The sequence below is a fragment of the Pelobates fuscus genome, chromosome 4 (assembly GCF_036172605.1).
Source record: "Pelobates fuscus isolate aPelFus1 chromosome 4, aPelFus1.pri, whole genome shotgun sequence".
NCBI classification, from domain to species: Eukaryota; Metazoa; Chordata; class Amphibia; order Anura; family Pelobatidae; genus Pelobates; species Pelobates fuscus.
In genome coordinates this window covers 352,520,461-352,541,820 of record NC_086320.1, presented here as the reverse complement: position 1 = coordinate 352,541,820, position 21,360 = coordinate 352,520,461, and the positions used below count along the sequence as shown (strand labels likewise).

Sequence of the window (21,360 nt, the reverse complement as noted above, 5' to 3'; positions counted from 1 at the left end):
GTTGAGGGAGTGGCTACTGATGATGTCACATACCAATGAAACCTATTTAGACTGCATTTTTTAAATTAATTTCTAGCTATTTTTTTTCAATTCATTTGACAGGGAAAGGATTTTAAGTGACTATAGCAACTACATACTTCAAAGAGCCCTATTTTTAACAAACTGTGTTTCACATGAGTTGGTTTATTCAAGTACAATGCTACATATGATAAATTTGTCTTTATTCATTTTGTTTTAAACTTCAGTGCAAATCATATAAAAAAAACAAGATTTGCATAGTAATTGTATTGATTCGTTTAATACGTCTTGCCACCAGGTGTTTACGACTAATGCATGCCTTAACTAAATTTTTTATTTTTTTAGCTGAAATGTGAAAGTTCACAAAAATGTTCATGTCTTCTCTATATATAGATATATACAATAAAGTAAGTGATTAAGGATAAGTAAATAGCTTAATAGGCAAAACATATTTAATTACTGTACTTCCACTGATATTTTAATAATTCAAAAAGTAGAAGAATGTAATTTGCTATAAACTGTGAGACTGAAAATGTTTTAGTTTAAACATGTCTCCAGAGTCGAAGAATGGCATTCATACATTACCATCATGTATCTTTTATATTAGATGATATTTTCAGTTTTGGATAATGTAAAGCAATAAGGTAGGTTTAGAGGTTAAAGGTTAGTGTTAGGGAACTACAGAGGTTTAGTGTTAGTGTAGTATAGGGATTACTATTTATATGTATTTCACTATGTGAGCTTGCCAACAGGGTTAGCATTTCTATGGAATATAGTCTCTGGTGATTTGTGTAGAGTTCTGCAGACAGTAGCCACTGCAACTTAAAATTTTGTTTCTTCTAGTGAATTGTTAGTATTTTCATTCAGTATGGATACAATTGATGAGATAGTAGTGCTGGGATCAAGTAATTTCACAATAGGTATGAGAACATTCTTTTCCTGAAGTATTCGGTTCTGTAATGTCATGCCCAACATAGAGTCAATTCCCAATGAATTCAGGAAGGAGTCCATGATGATATCACTTAAACTGAGACTGGTCAGTTCACTAATCACTGCCATCACATAATCTTCTGATTTCATGTTAGTATGTTTGGAAGACACATTAGCACGAATTGTATCCTTCGTAGTACTAACTTCTTCCCTAATTGCATTGTATATTCGCTTCTTCAGTGTTGGAACATAAGACAGAAGGTTATCATGCATGATCTGAACATCAAATTTGATGATCGCTTGTTGGGAATTATTAAGTTTAAGACATTTTTTAAGATGTTTATGCATCTCCTCGGTGTTAAAAAGAATTAATCCTTTTGCTTCCAACATTTCTTGAACGTGGTTTCTTTTGTTTAAAAGTCCAAGATTGAGGGCACCCCAGTTGATTGATTGACCAGAAAGACCCATATTCCTTCTGTATTGACAGAATATGTCTAGAAATGAGTTGGCAGCTGCGTAATTTGCTTGTGCAGCATTTCCCACAAATGAAGCAACAGAGGAATAACATACAAAATAATCCAGTTCCTGATTTATTGTAGCACGGTGCAGATTTATTGCCCCATCCACTTTAGGCTTCAACACCTTCTCAAACAGTGATATGTCGAGATGCTGTAGAACCCCGTCATGTAAAACTACAGCACTGTGAAAAACACCTTTGATTGGAATGTTGGGGAATATTTTCTGAATAGTATGCATGGTTTTTGTTACCTCTGAGTAACTGCTTATGTCACATGAGATGGTTGTGATTATGACATTTTTCTGATCACCCTTAGCCTTTTTTATGTCCTGTCGCATTTCAGGGGTGGGATTTCGTCTGGAAAGAATTACAATGTTGCCACCACCATTCCGTAAAATGAACTTTACTGTTTCAAATCCAAGACCAGTCAGTCCACCGGTGACTATGTAAATAGCACCACGTTTAAATAGTGTTTCCTGTTTTGCAATCAGTGAGATACTTGAGATGTTTTTGTCAAGGTCAAGAAGTGGTAAAGAATGGGCTGTGAAGTAGCTGAATCCTGTATCATCAATGCAGTTTATGCTAGCGTGTGTGGAAGTTGACAGATTTAGAGATATGTCTTCATGTATTGACTGTAGCCATTTGTAAATGTCTTTGGAAAACCGACATATATATCCTCTCTGCAAGATGGTAACCGGATTGAGTAAACAAATGTGTATATCCTGCCTGCAGTGTTCATTTAAGGCCTGGAAACGTATTAAAACTAAATCCTTAAGTAAGGGTAATTGAGAAAGATCTTCCATCAAAATGTTTGTAGATGAATGCAGAATAATCATGGCGCTGCACTGCTTGGCATTTATATCAATCTCCGATGATACTTTTGGATCCCATCCTCTTCTTTTTGCAGTATTAATGAGAATCATATTCAGGATGGAGGTTTTTGCTGAAGATATAATTATGAGCTTAGGTTTATTTTTTGCTGGTGGCAGTTGACGATGGAAAATTTCCCAGGCTAGAATAAAAAGAGACACACAAGGCAGTTTCCTTAAGACTGGGATCTTCTTGATTAAGTAACAGACAGACTCAGGAAGACTTGTTCTGGATGATGCAGCTGTAGGATAACATGAAGCAATGCGATCACCCACTTTAAGCTTCTTAACACCTTTTCCAACTTTTGTTACAGTGCCAGTGAAATCCAGAGCAATGAGGTTATGTTTTTCCTTAGACAAATGGCTCCAGTACAAAGTATTTCCAAACTCAAAGCTTGAGGTAGTAACAGGAAAAAAATCTTCTGTATGCGAACATATCAAATCAATCTGAACCTCAACACATGTTTCTGTGAGCTTTATGTCACTGGAATTATTTAGTTCAGCTGAAAGCTCTGTTACCCTGTATGGATTCTCAGTAAGTAAGATAAAACTGTCAGACTTTTTCAAAGGCACAGTATGCACCCTTTGTTCTCCAATGTCCATCTCAGTTCTAGCAACTTCATTAGTGAATATCTGACCCTTGTTTATCCAAATTTCTGGATAGTTCTTTGGACTGAAATTGTGGACAACATGTGCCAGAGTTTTTACATCTTCCCGATTTGAAGAAGAAATGTCAATCAGCTGAAATGTTATGTCAGACATCTCAATTATACAACTTCTAGTCATCCCAATCAGAGCAAAGCCTGGATTAATGTGATCCACCGTGGTTCCAGCTGTTCTGAATGTGACTGTTCTTATAGAGGCTCCTGGAATAAGTTGTTTCACAGCCAGAATCACTTGTCGATATGTTTCACAGCATTTTGCTAAGTAGTGAGTCAGATTTTGAGAACTTTCACTGGGTGTGTGAATTCCCCACATAAACAAAATCTCCTTATACTTACTTTTGATTTTTTTCGTTAATTGTTCATGTAAATCCCAGCTGTTAAAATGTACAAACTCCAGTCCATCATCTGTAAATTCAGCTAACTGGTGGCCAATCCCTATACTATCAGCAAACACTAGAGTTTTTGGTGTCAGAGTTGGTTTATTCATCTCCTCTGGTACTTGGACCCATTTGTTTTGGAAGAAAATGTTTCTTAGTTCGTTCTTTGACTGTTTAAGAAATGTGATCTTGGAATGTTTTATTTCAACTAAAATAAAACCATTTTCATCTGAAAAGCATCCACAAACAACAAAATACTTTTTTGCCTTTTTTATTGTTTTTAGGTGTATATACATTACTTTTTGTAGAGGCCTGAGTATTGTAAGACTTCCCACTTCAGAGGGGAAGAGGACTGTGGGTTCTTTGTCTTGTGTTCCCGCAATGACACTCATTTGAAAAAAGCTGTCTAGGACTACCGGATGAATGTAATTCTCATACATTGTTTCCTCGATCTCTTCCGTCACAGTGACTCTCGCAAGACCTTCCTTTAATTCTCCCCCATAGTGTATGTCTGATAGTTGTCGGAATGCTTTCCCATACTGAAATCCAAAAAGTGATAGGGATTCATAAACTTCATCTTGTTTCAAAACTAAATTACATCTTTTTAAGATATGTTGAAATGAGATTTTCTTTTCTTCTACAGATATGAAGTTTCTTTCTATTTTTCCACTTGCGTAAAGATGTGAAGACAAGATTTCAAAATGTGTCACTTTGTTCATTTCTTCCAGCTTAATAGTTAAGTTAAGAGTTTCCTGGTTAACAATACAAGGCCTATTGAAATGTATGTACACACTGAGTGAACTCAAAGGCACTTTAGGCTTTAAACTGGAAATTGTAGCTGTCAGAGCAAGCTCTACATAGAATGATCCTGGAACTAACACCATTTCATTATTTTTGTGTTCATAGATGTAGGGTGTGTGTTCTTTAGAGACTGTGCATCTAAATTCTGTGAAATCTTCGTTCATACTGTGAATTAGAGAATGACTCCATTTGGCAAAACTTTGGTTTCCTTGATGGATTTTCTCAAAGTTGATGTATTTTTTAACATGGTCAAACTGATATCTGGGAATAGCTGCTGGTGGAGATTTATATGTTTCATAGATGTTGCACCAGTCAGGATTGTATCCTTCTGTAAAAAGTTTCACCAGAATGGAAAATATTATCTCGTATTCCTTGTCCAGCTGAATTGCAGGCAAAACATTACTGGTTTGCCCCACAATTTCCTTAATATTGCGCTCTAAGCCTCTCCTCGGACCAATTTCAATAAACACTGCATTTTCATTATGTTTAATAGAAGATCTTATAGCTTTGTCAAAAAGAACTGGCTCTCGAATATTTCTGGCCCAGTAATCACCAGTTGTAAAATCTCCATTAGTAGCTTTCTCTCCGGTGACAGTGGAGATAAGATCTATTTCAAGCTTGTGTGGTGTTAGATCTTGCAGTTTGTCTTTTATCTCCTCTAATATAGGATCCATCAAATGACTGTGGTATGCTGCAGGAACATCTAATTTGTAAAGAAATATGTTCCTTTTGCTGTACTGTTGGTTTAATTGATCATGGAGTTTTACTATTGATTCTGCATTGCCAGACACTGTGCATGAGGTAGGACTATTATAAGCGGCCATGTTTATTCTTTGTCCGTATGACCTGATATCTTTTGATATTTCGGTCACAGGTATATTGCTCACTACCAGCATTGTCCCTCCAGTGACTTTGGATTGCAATGTGCTCCTGTAATAAATCACTTTCACAGCATCCTGAAGTGAAAGAAGTCCAGAACAATGGGCGGCAGCAACTTCTCCAACTGAGTGTCCAACGATAGTGTCTGGTTTGACTCCCCAATGTCTCAGTAGAGCCACTAATGAAGTTTGAATGGTAAAGAGCAGTAACTGTGCAATGTCTGGTCTGGAGAAGTCATCAAACTCACTCTCTAGTAACTTCACCATGGAAAGAGATGTACACACCTGAAGTAACTCATCTATCTCAATGCATTTCTTTCTAAATACCGGTTCTGATCTCAGTAACATCTTGCACATCCCTTTATATAGAAGTCCATTACCACAGAACACGAACACTAGTTCAGGACTTCTTTGTGCAGGAAATGATTCAGTGTTTGCTTTTGCTAGTTGTTCTTGTAAATGTTTTAAGGATGATGCTAGAAATGCTTTTCTAAATTTGAAGTTTCTGTGACTTCTTCTACATACAGATGTGTAGACCAAGTTCTCAAAAGACAAAGAGTCCACTTTGTTTAACTGCTGCTTTGTGTCTTCAATGGTGAGTTGAAGGGATTTACTGGAAGCTGCAGATACAACAAACATTTCAACAGGCCTTTTTGATAAACATTTTGAGCAATTTTGTTTATGTTGCTTCAGCACAACATGAACATTAGTCCCACCAAACCCAAAACTGTTAATGCTGGCCACTCTACCAAATTTACTATCAGCCCTCCATTTTTCAGGAGTTATTGGAATAGTTAAATTGGCTTCTTCTATTTGTATAATTCCTAGATCTTTGGAATAATGCAATGATGGAGGAATCACTTCATGGTGCATCATTAGGAGAACTTTAATTAAACCAGCCACCCCGGAAGCAGACTCTGTGTGACCAATATTTCCTTTAACTGAGCCGATCTTTAGAGGAGATCCACTATAACAATTTTTCCCAATAATGTTTCCAATGCTGGCTGCTTCCACAGGATCCCCAACAGGGGTTCCAGTGCCATGAGCTTCCACGTACTGCACTGTAGATGGGTCAATGATAGAATAGATTGTCTTCAGCAAAGCTTCCTGCTGTCTTTGAGATGGTTTGGTTATTGGTGTCATTGATCTTCCATCTTGATTTACTGCACTGGCACATATGACTCCCCACACTTTGCTGCCGTCTTGCTTTGCCTGTAATTAAAAAGAGAATACCAAAAAGGAGGTTTATTAAAATGAGTAAACTGACCATTACAATGATTTGCATTAACACCAGCATTTATAAAAGGTTAAAGGGACACTATAGTCACAAGTGCAACTACATGTATTCCTGACCCTATAGTGTTAACACCACCATCTAGCCCCCCTGGGCCCCTCATGCCTCCCTAAATATAGTAAAAATCTTACTGTATTCAAGCCAAAAGCTGTAACTCTGCATGCTGTTAGACTCAGAAAAACAAGCAGTCTGCTGACATCATCAGAAGTGGTAGCCTGATCCAATCACAGTGCTTCCCCATAGGATTAGCTGAGACTGACAAGGAGGCAGATCAGGGGCAGAGCCAACACAATTCAAACACAGCCCTGGCCAATCAGCATCTCCTCATAGAGATGAATAGAATCAATGCATCTCTATAAGGAAAGTTCAGTGTCTGCATGCAGTGGGAGGAGATACTGAATCACAGGATGCTGTGCACAGCAGATCTGAGTGGATGGAGGTGTTCCTAGCTTTCAATGTAAACACGGTATTTTCTTAGAAATGAGAGGGTCTGCAGGGAGCTATAGTTCTCACTTGAACAACCTCATTAAGCTGAAGTTGTTCAGGTGACTATAGTGTCCCTTTAAGCTAGATTGTTGAAGATAGGTTGCACATTTGAGCTATCATGGGATACCAAAGTTGGTAGAACACGGAAGTGCAGCAGAGGTAATTAAGTTTTTTACTTACCTCCACTGCAATTGTGTTTACTGGAATAAAAAAAACAAGGAGCTGTCACTTTTCTGAATGACAATTCCTCTATTACTGACCTAATTATGTATAACCTTTAGCTGTTACTTCACCACAATATACTATTTAGTGAATATATATCCACATGTTAAGTTCTTTATAATATACCTTGTTCAGCTTTTTAAGTAAAACAATTCCAGCTCCTTCTCCTCTTCCGTATCCATCTGCCATTTTGGAAAATGGTTTACTTATTCCATCTGGAGAGATCATTTTTGCTTTGGTAAGAGCAACAAATATTCTTGGTTCGAGAATACAGCTCACACCACCGCACACCGCCATCTCACAGTCTCCTGTTTGAAATAGTGCAATATATATTTTCAAACACAATTTACACGTATATTTGGAATTATTTTTTTAAAATGTTTCATACAATTTATTATGCAAACATACATATAAGTAAAATTGGTAATTTAAAGAATATATACCTTTCTAGACATGTGCTCAGGAAAACAATTCGGTTAGTTTCTGGGTTTTGTTTCAGTAATTTTGAAATTAGTTTTGGCGAAATTCTATAATTATCAACTCAGAACGAACCGAAATTTGGTCGAAATTTTTTTTGGAAACAAAGTTGTTCAATATATGGCGCTGTTTAGTAGATAGTTCCCTAATTTTGTTCGCCTATTAAAAGATATTATGTATCATATACACAAAACACAGTGTATATGACTGTGTGCATGCACGTGCAAATAATAGTGTGATGACAGTGTATGTGACTGTGTGCGTGTATAGGCAAATGGCAGTGTGAATAAATTAGCTCTAATGACAGTGTGCATATATGGGTAAACAGCACTATATATGACTGCACGTATGGGCAAATAACAGTGTGAGCAAATAGGTAAATGTTCAGAGAATTTAGTTATGATTTTTTTTTGTTTTCGGTCATTTCGGGTGTTGCTGAGTTCAGAAGCTTCTGAATTCCAAAATTTAGCAGAAATTGGGACAAAATTAAATTTGTTCGAAACTGAACACACATGTCTTGCGTTTATCTTGTAATATTTCACAGGCTCTGAAATGTTCGTATTAAAGAAAAAAATGCTAATTTTCTCCCCGTGCAGTAGGTGTGACAATAATTAAGTAAATATGGTCAACTACCTTGCTTATAGGTATTTGTAAGGACCATGATGGCATTACTAGCAGTACAGCTTACTAAAAAAATGGAACAGGGGGGGGCGGAGCCTGACCAGCGAACGGGCAAGACGTGTGTTGCAGGAGCTCCTGCCACACGGGCGCTGATTATGCCTACCTTCCGAGCTACGGGGCTCAAAACCTCCTACCATGGTGCCCACGACGTAGGGGAGACCTGCCGGAGCACATCGACACCGAACCCGACGCCCGGGTTGATCGCACACCGCAACGGCAGAATGAGGCCTGGGTCGAGAGGAGGCGAGGAAAGACGGCCGCTTTCCCGCCAAAGGCAAACAGCCGCAATGGACCCATGGACCGGTGGGGGAGATCCCGGTCCCCGCCGGATGGGGTGCCCCACACCCTGCACCAAACGAGTGTGCCTCCAACTCCTCCAAGCAAGATGGGAGTTAGGGCGCCCAAGATGGCGGACACAAGCGCAACCAACAAAAGAGACAAGCAACAACTCGCTGGATTAGGCGCACAGGCAAGAGACTCTATCAGTGTAATCTTTGACTGTTTCTGGGCCAAGCTGCAGGCACACATGCAGTCAGCAGGACCAAACAACGCGGAACCTACGAAACACACAGCTCGAGGGGTGGGGAGGCCTGGGAAACCTCCATGGCGCCATGGAGCACCAAGCGGCAAATCCCCTTCACGGGGACCCTCTCGTGCGGGGAGCAATAGGGGCAACGCCTCACAGGTGCCAACCACACCGGCGGAATGGGACTAGAGATAACCGACTGAAAACGGTGAACCATACCCACCGCAATATCCCGACAGGGAAGACCCAGGACCACTTCGGAACCCTGGCTCGTGGCACAAGAGCACCAGCTCCCGTACAGCGCCGGGGCAGAAGGGCACAAACGACGGAAGACAGATCCAAACGCCCCCCTGGAGGGTTTAACTTGAGCCCACTGTGGAGACTTCAGCGCCGAAATGCACAGACTACAGTACCCAGCGGTAAACAGACACCAAAAGCAGGCAAGAGTATCCGACATCCAACAGGGCCACAAGACCACCGCCAAATACACCTAGCGGCACCCAAGACCCACACTGCCATGTCTGATGGTCACCCCAGACACGCAACAAAAACACCCAGACAGGGCATCGGCTGACCCATGCAACCAGAGACTCACAGAGACTTTCAGGCTGTTCCGAGCTGAGACACTGGCGAACAGTGCCAAGTTGTCCCGAGTAAGGTAGCAGTATCTCATCTCACCCAGGACTAGCAGCTACGCAAAAGCATAGCCGTCCCCAGTTAATTTTTGAGCCAGTCTAATTTGCTTGAACTATTATTTTCGGGTATCACCACAGTCTTATATGATGTTATGTTTTGTTTTTATTAAGATTTGCTTTAACTAGAAAGGGCAACGCAAGCCTCTCACCTGACAGAACTAAGCAAGCGACTAATATGCTTAAGCAACGCTTAGGTTGTTAATTCTGACGCTACAACGCTAACACACTGTAGCTCCAGACTACAGTAGCTTCCCAAAGTAAATGTAGCCTGCTTAGACTAAACCTGCAGCAAGACGAGTCTTGTATAATCAATAGAAATGTCTATGTATCTTTAAGCGATATAACCTGCAAGATACCCCTAAAACCTTTAAAGAGCGCATGTTCCTACATATGTATAACTAGTCTAAGAATATATTACTATTTGGTTTTAACATGACTTAGCTCCTACCTAGCATGTATCATGCTTCAAGCGATACATTACTTTTCTTTAAACTCGTAATCACTCAGATCATATTTTAAGATCCACAGTTAAGATTGTTTTATCGTACCTATACAAGGTGCAAGCTACCGTTAAATCTGTTTTATCATGCCTATACAAGGTGCAAGCTACCGCCATGCCACATTTTCAACACACAAGCTTTGATTCTCCTGACTTATAATTGTCATAATCCAAAGGATGTTTCGCTTCTGGTTCTCAACATTATCATAAGTCTTATTGTATGCTTAAAAATATAAAAAGAGGCAGTCCCTCATGGGAGATGTTGTACTGTATAGACATGACCCTAAGCTGTATGAAAATCGTACCTCCTCTCTTTGTTCTGTACCCCATTTAACAATGCCTCAATAAAAGAAAGATTGACAAAAAAAATAAAATGGAACAGATTGTTATAAGAATGTATGCATTTGAGCATGATGCCCACATACAGTAAATATAGTTAAAACATATATTTCTAAAATAAAGGTATTCAAAACAGTTATAGTAAACTTAACAAAACTCTGGAATGCTAATGTAATGCTGGTAGTGAAATGGTAGTCAAGTCACTCCTCCCCTCCCTTACTGTATGAATGATGTGACCCATGGAACCTTTATGTACTGTTTGAAAGCATGGGGTGAGCTTACATTTCCAGCATGTTTACAGGAACTGTATAAGTGACTACTTGATTGTGGCAGATATATTCCTTTCCTCTTGAGTTGGCTGGTGTGACGGTACAATCCCTTTACTCCGTCAAGCATTCCCTTCTTCCCATAAAATAAAATCACCAAGTAATCCACAGAGTAATAAATATCGCTGGTATCGCCAAATAATCCACACATGAGCCAAAGCTTAATGCTGGAACAAGACTGATTTTTAATGACACACACTCTTCTTTTATGCAATTCTCCCATGCAAGGGAGACGCCCACAGACAATTAGCCAATCACACACTGGTTACATCCCACACATCTCCTCCCCTTAGCCTGAGAGGTAACCCAATTAGCCGTACAGTTTAAAACATACTTTTAACCTAACTTTCATAACTCTAAAACTATACATCCAATATTAATAAAAGTCACATATTCTTAATCAGCACATTCCAAATACAAACATACTCAGAAATCATTAGAATCCGTTCAGCCGTTCGGGAGATAGTTATAAGTCACCTTTGACCGACCGCAAGCACATTTTCATGCCCAAAAAGAGTTCCATAGAGTTGGGCTGTGCAGTCGGTCAATTTCACACGGAAAAATATCTAAGTCCCATTCGAATGCATGAACGAGGCAAATATCCCAGTCTAACAGTGTGTTCGAATTGTCGAACGCACTTCGATTCCAGCCGAAGCGTTGAAGTTCCTGAGAAGGAAAGGGTCAGCGATGTTCGTGCAAATGCGTAGCCGATTTTAGTTCCATAGATTCAGTGGCACGCACCGCTGACCGCATTCGACTAAATTAAAATGGCCGCCGCCACGTGTTCGGTTTTTGAATGGCGCCCACTTCGACGACTTCGGCACTTCGACTGCATCCGAAGCGCCAATTTAAAAGTACAAATCCTTCCTCTGGAAGTTAAAGGGCCAGCAGCAGCACAACGAAAATCCATTGTGCCCAAATCTTGTATTTAACCCCTTAAAGACACATGACATGATTCCATTTTATTCCAGAAGTTTGTTCCTTAAGGGGTTAAAGGGCCAAACCTCCCAGGGACCATAATCACATGGCAAGAGGCTGGCAAGCAGTCCTCTCCAGGTACAAGTGGCAAGGTTAATTTCGCCACAGCTGGTAATCATAACTAGAGTATATATTCGCCCCTCTGCTTTTTTGACTAAATTTTATTCTGCAGAATTCATGAAAATAAACCGTTTACAATCAATTAAGGTAGCAAAGAGACCATTAGACCTCCATTAAATTAGTGTATAGCAAAATAAAAAAGTAGCATCTGCACTCTTGCATGGCAATAAGGCACAAGACATTAGGCACATGTCCAGTTCTGAGGGCACTTTAATTGGACCATGGGGCTTTGCAACACCTTCCCAAACAGCAGGTTTTTTTTTAGTCGATATTTGTTTTGATCATTTAGTTTTTTTTCAGGATCCAAACGTCTTCTGTTTGCGGTGTCTATTTTAATAACAATGAACTATATATTCATGTTAAAATTGCCAAAACCTGTACTGGCGCCTCTTAGAATATTTATTACGTTCAATATAATACAATTTAATACAATAACTACTGAACCTTGTTTGATGGCTTGACAGGCGTAATGCAGAGCTGTAAGAGAGGACGAGCAGGCAGTGTCTATTACCATGGACGGACCGTTCAGATTGAAGCAGTAAGATACCCTGTTTGCTGCAATACTCGATGCTGTCCCAGTGCCATTAAAATGATTGATTGAGGATTCATAAGCATTAAATATTGATTCCGAATCTCTGTTCATAAGACCTATAATAAAAAAAATAAAGAAAAAAAAACTTTTATTGTTATTTAAAATAAAAAAGGCTACTTGTTAAAGCACTGTAATTGAAGCAAAACAATGAACTGTGGGTTTTTCCCCCTGACATTTGGACCAAAATTAGAGCATGTAGAGCACTGCCAACTGTAAAACGAGGACGATTATCTGATAATATCATCAGGTACTGACAAGAAAGAAATATCAGGAATCTATAGGTACATAGCTCTACTTTCTCAATTGTTTTATGAGAATTAAGTGAGCAATCTAAGCAACGACTCTCCTTTAGAAGGTCCTTACAGTTGTCCCGCAATCTGTAGATTTTATACGAAAAAAGCAAATCATCTACTCATTGGGTTGTGGTGTCTACAAATTATGTATACACAATATTGGTTTTTTTTTTTAAGCTGACAATCAAAACAAGACAAACTGTTATCATCCAAAATGTTTTCATCTTGCTTGTTCAGCTGTCCATGTATAATTCTGTCTATCAAAACATAGTCTTTCTCTACAGAATTCTGAGGAAGACAGTGGATGTCACCAAAACTGCTTTTTTCGGGGATTCATTGTATTGGATTCTGTATGTGGCTTCAATTGGACCTAGCAACATCCTTATAATCTATGTATGTTTAACCCCTTCAGGATGGAGTCAATAGTGCACGTTCTGATCAAAACAAAACGTAAACAAAAACTGGAATTTGCGCTATTTGTCTGTTCAGCCTTAATTCACCGCTGTCACATTAAGCGCACCCACACTTATTATATATCATTTTGTTCAGGAGAAACAGGGCTTTAATTTATCAATAAATATTCATATATGGAACATAATTTATTATGAATAAAATTTAAAAAAATGTGAGAAAATAAGATTTTTTTTTTAAATTTGTATTTCCGTCTGCCAATTTAGCTGTGAATGTCATAATACTGTTAGGTTTTACTGCAAAGAAAAAAAAAAGATCTTGAGGAAGACCCTGTGGGGTCGAAACGTCGATCAAAGAATGTAAATCCTTTTTTTGGGAATAAAATAACAAGTAACCCTTTATTAAGACTGGAGAGTGCTTCCCTTATTTCTTCATTTATATCCTTCAACGTGGGATAGCACCTAGGCATTCAAAAACTACATTATTGAGACAGGGTGAGTGCCAAGTTTTATTTATTTATTTTGTATATATATATATATATATATATATAAATACTTTTAATTTATTTTTACACGTGTTTAATTTTTTTTTTTAATCTTCCTACCAGCAGGGGGACTGTCTGATATTTCAGACAGCCCCCCTGCTGGCAGAGCCATAGCCAGCTATAGGGGGCCATGTGATCGCTTTTTGAGAGCGATCACATGGCCCCCGGGGGCCTCATTTGCCGTGGGAGGGCTGCCTGGGCTGTCAGGCAGCCCTCCAGAAGAGGATCGCGGTGGAGGTGAGTACCTCCTGGCTCCTGGGGCAGAAAGCCGTTACGGCGTTCCATGCCGCCGCAACGGCTTCAAAGCCCATTTAAAGCGCGACGGCATGGAACGCCGTAACGGCGTTAAGGGGTTAAGTAGTATTGCATCCCTACACCTTACATGTGCCTTATTCCAGGATCCTAATTATACTTGCACTAGGAAGATGGATATTCAAAGTAAGTGAGTTAATCTTATAACAGCATACATTATAATATCAAGTTGGACTTTCCGATATGGTGTGCATTGGCATTGTGGCAGACTTATGCAATGTAGGATAATATGCTATAACTAAATCCTCATTCTCTCATTATTTTGCCTAATTTTGTTGTTTTAGAACTTTTATATTTGTGGGCTTTGCTATATGAAACAGGAAGGACAGTAGCAAAGGTCCGCATCCAGGACCTTAAAGGGGCACTATAGTCACCGAGACCACCGGCTCCTTTTGTGTACCCCCTATGTCCAATCTGCGGGTTTCTCCTTTGGGCGTGGTGCCCAAGAAGGAACAGGATAAATATTGCCTAATTCATCATTTGTCGTACCCTCCAGCGGTTCAGTAAATTATGACATTTCCGTCAAACTTTGACGGGTTTCTTACGCGTCCTTTGATGTGGCGGCCCGCATGGTCCGGGCTGCAGGCTGTTGGGCCTTGCTGGCAAAGACAGATGTGGAATCAGCTTTCCGGCTGCTACCAGTGAGCCTGGAGTGTCATTATATCCTGGGTTGTACTTTTGATGGTCAGTTTTATGTGTATATGTGCCTCCATATGGGTTGCGCCCTATCCTGTTTTTATTTTGAGTGCTTTAGCACTTTCCTGGAGTGGGTAGTGAAGCGGGGGTCGACTCCCTTTTGCACTGTCTGGATGACTTCTTGTGTGTGGGGCCAGCAGAATCACATGTCTGCACTCTGATGCGGCGGGTTCTTGGGGAAGTGTTTCAGTATTTCAGTGTTTCATTGGCCCATGACAAGACCGTGGGTCCGGTTACGTGCCTTAATTTTCTGGGCATCGAGATTGATTCTGTGGCTGGGGAATGTCTGTTGCCCCTGACTAAGGTTCAGGACCTCCGGCAGGAGGTGTCGCTGGCTCTGGGGTGATGTAAGATTCAGCTGCGCTGCCTGCAGTCTCTCCTAGCTAAGCTGAACTTCGCCTGTCAGATTTTGCCCATGGGCAAATCTTTAACAGACGTCTGGCAGCGGCGACGTCCGGGATCACCCGCCCTCAGCACTTTATTCTGTTTACTCCGCCTTTGCAGGATGACCTAGCTGTCTGGGATACCTTCTTGGCCTCCTATAACGGTAGAACGTACTGGCAAGCCCAGAGGTCTCCAACACTGATCTCCCCCTGTTTACCGATGCAGTAGGCTCGGGTGGTTTTGAGGCCATTTTGGGCTTTCAATGGTGTGCTGCCTCTTGGCTGGTAGGCTGGCAGGTGCACATGGAATCTGGCTTTCCTACAGCTCTTCCCCATTCTGGTGGCGTTAGAAGTGCGGGGTCCCCAACTCTCAGACAGGCAGTCCTCTCCCCCGGTGTTTTGCTTGCTGCGGCGCTTGGTTCTGCGCTGTTTGGATCTTAATGTGTCTTGTAGGGCTGAGCATATCCTGGGGGTTTGCAAGGATATGCCGATGCTCTCTCTCTCGTTCGCAGTGAGATGTATTTCGGGCTGTGCATAATCGCAGATCAGTTAGAGTTATGATCCCTGGCAGCCTCCAAAAGTGCGTTCAAGGGGTAAACCTGAGCATCAGAACTAAGTCATGGAGCAATGGAAGAATGTTGCCTGGTCTAATAAATCACATTTCCTTTTATATCAGGTGGATGACCAGGTGCATGTGCATCATATACCTGGGAAAGAGATGGCAGCAGGATGCACTATGGGAAGATGAAGCAGTGTTATACTCTGGACTATGTTGTGCTTAAAAACCTTGGATCCTGGCATCCATGTGGATGTTACTTTGATGCGTACCACATACCTAGAGATTGTTGCAGACCATGTACACCCATCCACGGCAATGGTGTTTCCTGATGGCAGTGGTCTCTTTCACCAGGGTAATGCACTCTGCCACACTACAAACAATTGTTCTACAATGGTTTGAGAAACATGACAAAGAGTCAAGGTATTGCCTTGCCCTCCAAATTCCCCAGATCTCAATCCAATTGAGCATCTATGGGATGTGCTGAACAACAAATTCTATCCATGGAGACCACACCTTGCAACTTGCAGGACTTATATGATCTGCTGCTAATGTATTGGTGCCAGATACCACAGGACACATCCAGAGTTCTTGTCTCGACGTATCAGAGTTGTTTTAGCAGCACAAGGGGGACTCAGATGATATTAGGCAGGTGGTTTTAATGTTGTGACCGATCAGTGTCCATGCTGAATTAGGTGTTTATAGAGGACAGTAACAAGCAAGCAGCATTTGTACTGATAGATAGGCATACAGTTAATATTGTTACTTTATTGTATTGTATCGTATTAACATTTGAATATATTTGCTATGTCTTCCACAATTAGTGCCTGTTTAATTATTATGTGTGGGGTATCATAGTCTCAGTGCTGTGGGTTCCTTGAGAAGTATAAAATCACTGAGTTGAGTCACTATATATTAAATCGGGAACAATTTCCAGCCTCACGGCCGAAACAGTTTTCTTTTGTACTTCTGATCGAATTAACCTTTTAAACCAAATATATTACATTTTGATGCCTGTGGACATCTGTTTATAATATGCACCGTAAATTAAGTTAGTCAAAATGTCACAGGCTCCTTGCTCCAGCAGAGATTATTCCTGCAACAAGCAGCATCAAGGGTGACTATCCAGCCTGCACCACCTTCACCGAAGGTGGGTGAGCAAGGGGTTACACACACATAAATATATATGTATTCTTGGTTGGTGCAGGAGGCTGAAGATGCACTGCTTTTGTAGGGATTACAGTATAGTACAACACAGAACAGCAAAGTGTAATATATAGTATGTTACAGTAAAGTACTCTAAAGTACCAGAGAGCTGTTTTCATGGCCAGTATATGTAAAGGGCCATTGAAAGCAGCTCTCTTGTGACTTGTTCAGTAACGGAACTCTACAAAGAACCAAATAAATCTATGTTGTTTATTCAGACTTAAGGGAAACATATTTAACCCAAAGCTACTTAGGGACTACTTTGAGAATTTGTACTCTTAAGGAATTTGTACTCTAAAATATAATGGAAGCCTCTCAATGTCTAGATGTGTTTTCAACAATGTAGCCCCATAGAGCAAGCGTAACTAAAGTGAAATGGAGGCCTTAACAGGGCTAGGAGGCGGGCTTAGGTGGGGATGGCAGGGATTGGCTGGTTAGGATAGGGGCAGGCCTAGTATATATAGGGTGGCCATCTTAATTTTGCCACAACTAATCTACTCACCCTTCTGGGTTGGCCCCTCCCTCCCTTGATTTGGGTTCCAGGGTTGCAGCCTTGCTTGGTCACAGTGGCGGGGTTGGTGAGGGGAAGGCAAGGGCTAAATATGGTCTATGGTTAAATTAAGAAAAGTTAAGAAAGTTGGTTGACTGGTTACACATTTGTTGGTTACAATGTTGGTATAATGTTGGTGGGTTTCCAGCCCGTCGGTGGCTCAGAACCTTGGAGGTGTAGGGGTATCCGGGTATACCCCTACCAGGAGGTGGTTAAGCATTATGTTGCACTTTATTTATGTATATATTTATGTGTCGTTACACTGCTATGGAAATGTTTACTATATGGGTCATTGCCCTTTTTTATGACAGATGGGTATGTATGGTGATGTATGGGTGGAGGGGCGGGGCAATGACTTTACAAGTTCAGTTGATATTTTGTAAATGGTTATTATATATGTATATGATGTCTTCAATAAAGCTGTGGACATATTGACCCATACCTCTGAGTGTCTGCGTTTTAATTGTAACAGGGGTGGGTATGGGGTTTTGGGGTAATCTCCACCTGCCCATATGGCGACTATGCACCGGTCATGCATTGTCAGGCCCCTCAAGAGTCCCAATTTCAGCAGGACTGTTCCACATCTGGGGATACCAGGAATCTTCCCTCGCACAGCACAGCGTGAGCGCATGATTAGATGTACACACACTGTCCACGGGCACAACAAATGGAATATTTCCAAATATTATAATTATCAGCTCTTAAATACATTTATTATATTCATGATCATTTTACCTATAAAGACTCCAGTGTTGCTTCCACTGACACTCTCCATTGGGTATCCTGCATCCTCCAATGCACGAAAGGTAGATTCAAGCAGTAATTTGTGCTGTGGATCCATGTTTTCAGTCTCCGAATTGGAAATTCCAAAGAGCTTGTTATCAAATTCATCCAGTCTATAGAGATTGTGAAAATAAGGTTGCACAATTTATATAAATTTGAGAATAGGCTTACATATATACAAAAATACACAAATAATCAAATTAAATGAATACATAAAACTGGTTTCACTTAGGTGAGGAGGTCTGAGAAAACTACCCTTCTCCCCATTAATAAATGCCAGATAATTGGATGAGACACATTTAATTAACCCTTACTTATTACTCTTGACCAACGACTGCCAATGTAGGGGAGGCTGTGAGTTAGCCCACAAAGGGAGGGAGGGAGTGGAGCTACAAACTTCCTCTTGTAGACGCAGATTACGTAAATATTCTGAGAAATTGCTAGCATTTTTGGCATAAAAAACAGTGGCACTAGAAACATATGCACCTCCAATCAACCTGATTGGCGCTAAGTGTGGGTACGTATCAACACAAAACTACTACATTGCAGCATACATCTGAAGCAACATTGTGTCATTTGAAGATACCAAGAATGAATAAGAGTCTCATGCCAACAGATACTGTGAAGGGCAAAACAACTAATGCTTTATGAAGAAATGATTTGTGAGCTAAATGATCGAAATGGTTTATATTACAAAAAAATACCAGGCCATCAGATTATCACGTTGCTATTTTGAAATGGATTTTGAAATATTTAAGAATTTATGGGACCCTGCTTCCTCTTTAGATACCCTTGCAGATGTCCATGTCCATTTGACTGCAATGAAACTAAAATTGAATTGGCATCAATGACATGTTTGTTTTTTCTGCAAAAACACACGACAGGTCTACAAATTTATGGAACCTTAGAGATAAATAGTTATTAGACCTAAACCTCACACTGTTTTAAATATCTCCTCAATATACATCTGAACAGTCTTACTTGCCAGGGTATGTGTCACCATGCATGCTGCAAAATGAGACAGACGTCTATGGAAGATCCGGTATATACCCTATGTTTATATTTGTGTACATGTATGGTGAAATATTGCAAACTTTTGTATTGTCTCGGTTATATTTTTTGTTTTGTTTATAGAATTTCAGATCATTGAATTACTCCTACCCTCTATTTTCCCTTATTCCACTACTCTTTTTTTAATGTTAACTCCACAGTAATTGGTGGCTGAAATGTATTTTGTGACATCTACTATTATACTTAAAGGGACACTAGAGTCACCAGAACAACTACAGCGTACTGTAGTTGTTCTGGTGAGTATAATAGCTCCCTTCAGGCATTTTAAATCCAATGCTTTCCTGATGGGAAAGCATTGGATTGGCTAAAAATTGGTTATTTTGATTATGTCACAAAGGGGGGCAGAGCCAGCAATGGCAGACCCGCGCGGGGCTAGAAATAAGGAAGTTTTAAACTTTTATAGGGAGGCTAGGGGGGAAAAGCCACTATAGCACTATAGGGTCAGGAATACATGTTTGTGTTCCTGACCCTATAGATATCCTTTAAATAAAAGGATCTTTTTAACTACATCTATTTCTTGAGAAGTCTTTTTCATTTTCTCATGTCTGCTATCGTCATCACCACATACTAGTGTCACTAACTGTATGGAACAATGTCTTCATTGACCATTTTAAAACTGTAAACTAAGAACTTTTGTTTCTACCTCCATTCATACCTCCTGAAAATGTGAATAACCAAAAAAAAGGACACTTCAGTTTAAGGCATGGAGAGGCAAAGACAGGTAGCTGGTCTACTCTAGGTGAATATTAGGTCAATGTGTGTTCATATATACAAATACATCCATAAAATTAGAGCTTATAGTAAAGAGGAACATCAGGATCGAAAATAGGGAAATCAGATTTTGATACTAGTGGAGTCCCTCCTAAAGGTGTGTTCCTTATATAATTCAGAGTGAAAGGTCACAAATTATCATATTGATACATTTTTATAATAGAACTTAAATCTCTTACCCCTCGATGAGAGCTGCTCGACAGGTCCAGGATTTGCCCGGTTTGTTATAATCTGGATCATACCACTTTTTGACATCAAACCTTTCACTGGGGATGTCTACTGCGCAGTTTCTTCCCTCAACAATTACTTGCCAGAAATTATCAATGCCTTCACCTGTTCAATAAATCGCTGTGTTACATGACTGAATGCCATGAATGCTCGGTCCGCGCCCACAGGAGCTTGACCATGACTCAAATGAACAGAGGGTAATTCAATTAGCATTTTTTATTAAAGTATCAAATGTACCAGATGAGAAAATGATTTTGTGCCCCATAATTTCAAAAAAGTGGAGAACAAAAAACTCACCTCCTGGGAAATTACAGCCAATTCCAACTATTGCAATGTAGTCTTCAGTGTCATCCATTCTGGCAATTTGCCCTGAAAGGAGATAAAGAATTGCTATAAAAATCATACAACTACTCAGTTTATTTATTAGCTGCTGCAACTAACAGCGTATCTCAATAAGTTAGTTACATAGAAACATAGAAACATAGAAACATAGAAACATAGAATGTGACGGCAGATAAGAACCATTCGGCCCATCTAGTCTGCCCAGTCTTCTAAATACTTTCATTAGTCCCTGGCATTATCTTATAGTTAGGATAGCCTTATGCTTATCCCACGCATGCTTAAACTCCTTTACTGTGTTAACCTCTACCACTTCAGCTGGAAGGCTATTCCATGCATCCACTACCCTCTCAGTAAAGTAATACTTCCTGATATTATTTTTAAACCTTTGTCCTTCTAATTTTAGACTATGTCCTCTGGTTGTGGTAGTTTTTCTTCTTTTAAATATAGTCTCCTCCTTTACTGTGTTGATTCCCTTTATGTATTTAAATGTTTCTATCATATCCCCCCTGTCTCGTCTTTCCTCCAAGCTATACATGTTAAGATCCTTTAACCTTTCCTGGTAAGTTTTATCCTGCAATCCATGAACAAGTTTAGTAGCCCTTCTTTGAACTCTCTCTAAGGTATCAATATCCTTCTGAAGATATGGTCTCCAGTACTGTGTACAGTACTCCAAGTGAGGTCTCACCAGTGTTCTGTACAATGGCATGAGCACTTCCCTCTTTCTACTGCTAATACCTCTCCCTAAACAACCAAGCATTCTGCTAGCATTTCCTGCTGCTCTATTACATTGTCTGCCTACCTTTAAGTCCTCAGAAATAATCACCCCTAAATCCCTTTCCTCAGATGTTGAGGTTAGGACTCTATCAAATATTCTGTACTCTGCCCTTGGGTTTTTACGTCCAAGATGCATTATCTTGCACTTAT

General features: G+C 40.1%; 1 protein-coding gene across 1 annotated transcript; it reads right to left on the bottom strand.

Moving 5' to 3' along the window:
* Positions 1–840: 840 nt before the first annotated feature.
* LOC134609488 (phthioceranic/hydroxyphthioceranic acid synthase-like) lies at positions 841–20,449 on the bottom strand. The gene is made up of 6 exons (XM_063453152.1): positions 20,392–20,449; positions 20,046–20,199; positions 17,977–18,137; positions 12,143–12,346; positions 7,184–7,365; positions 841–6,267 (listed from the first exon to the last, which is right to left on the bottom strand). Exons 1-6 carry the CDS (start codon positions 20,447–20,449, stop codon positions 841–843), a joined length of 6,186 nt encoding a protein of 2,061 aa, XP_063309222.1.
* Between the last annotated feature and the right edge of the window lie 911 nt (positions 20,450–21,360).

Coding starts and splice junctions, on each gene's coding strand:
- LOC134609488 (XM_063453152.1), bottom strand. CDS start 20,449: ATGGATGACACTGAAGACTACATTGCAATAGTTGGAATTGGCTGTAAT. Junction 18,138..20,045: donor CGAGCAGCTCTCATCGAGGG/GTAAGAGATTTA, acceptor CAATCTCTATAG/ACTGGATGAATTTGATAACA. Junction 7,366..12,142: donor CTGTCAAGCCATCAAACAAG/GTTCAGTAGTTA, acceptor TATTTCAAACAG/GAGACTGTGAGATGGCGGTG.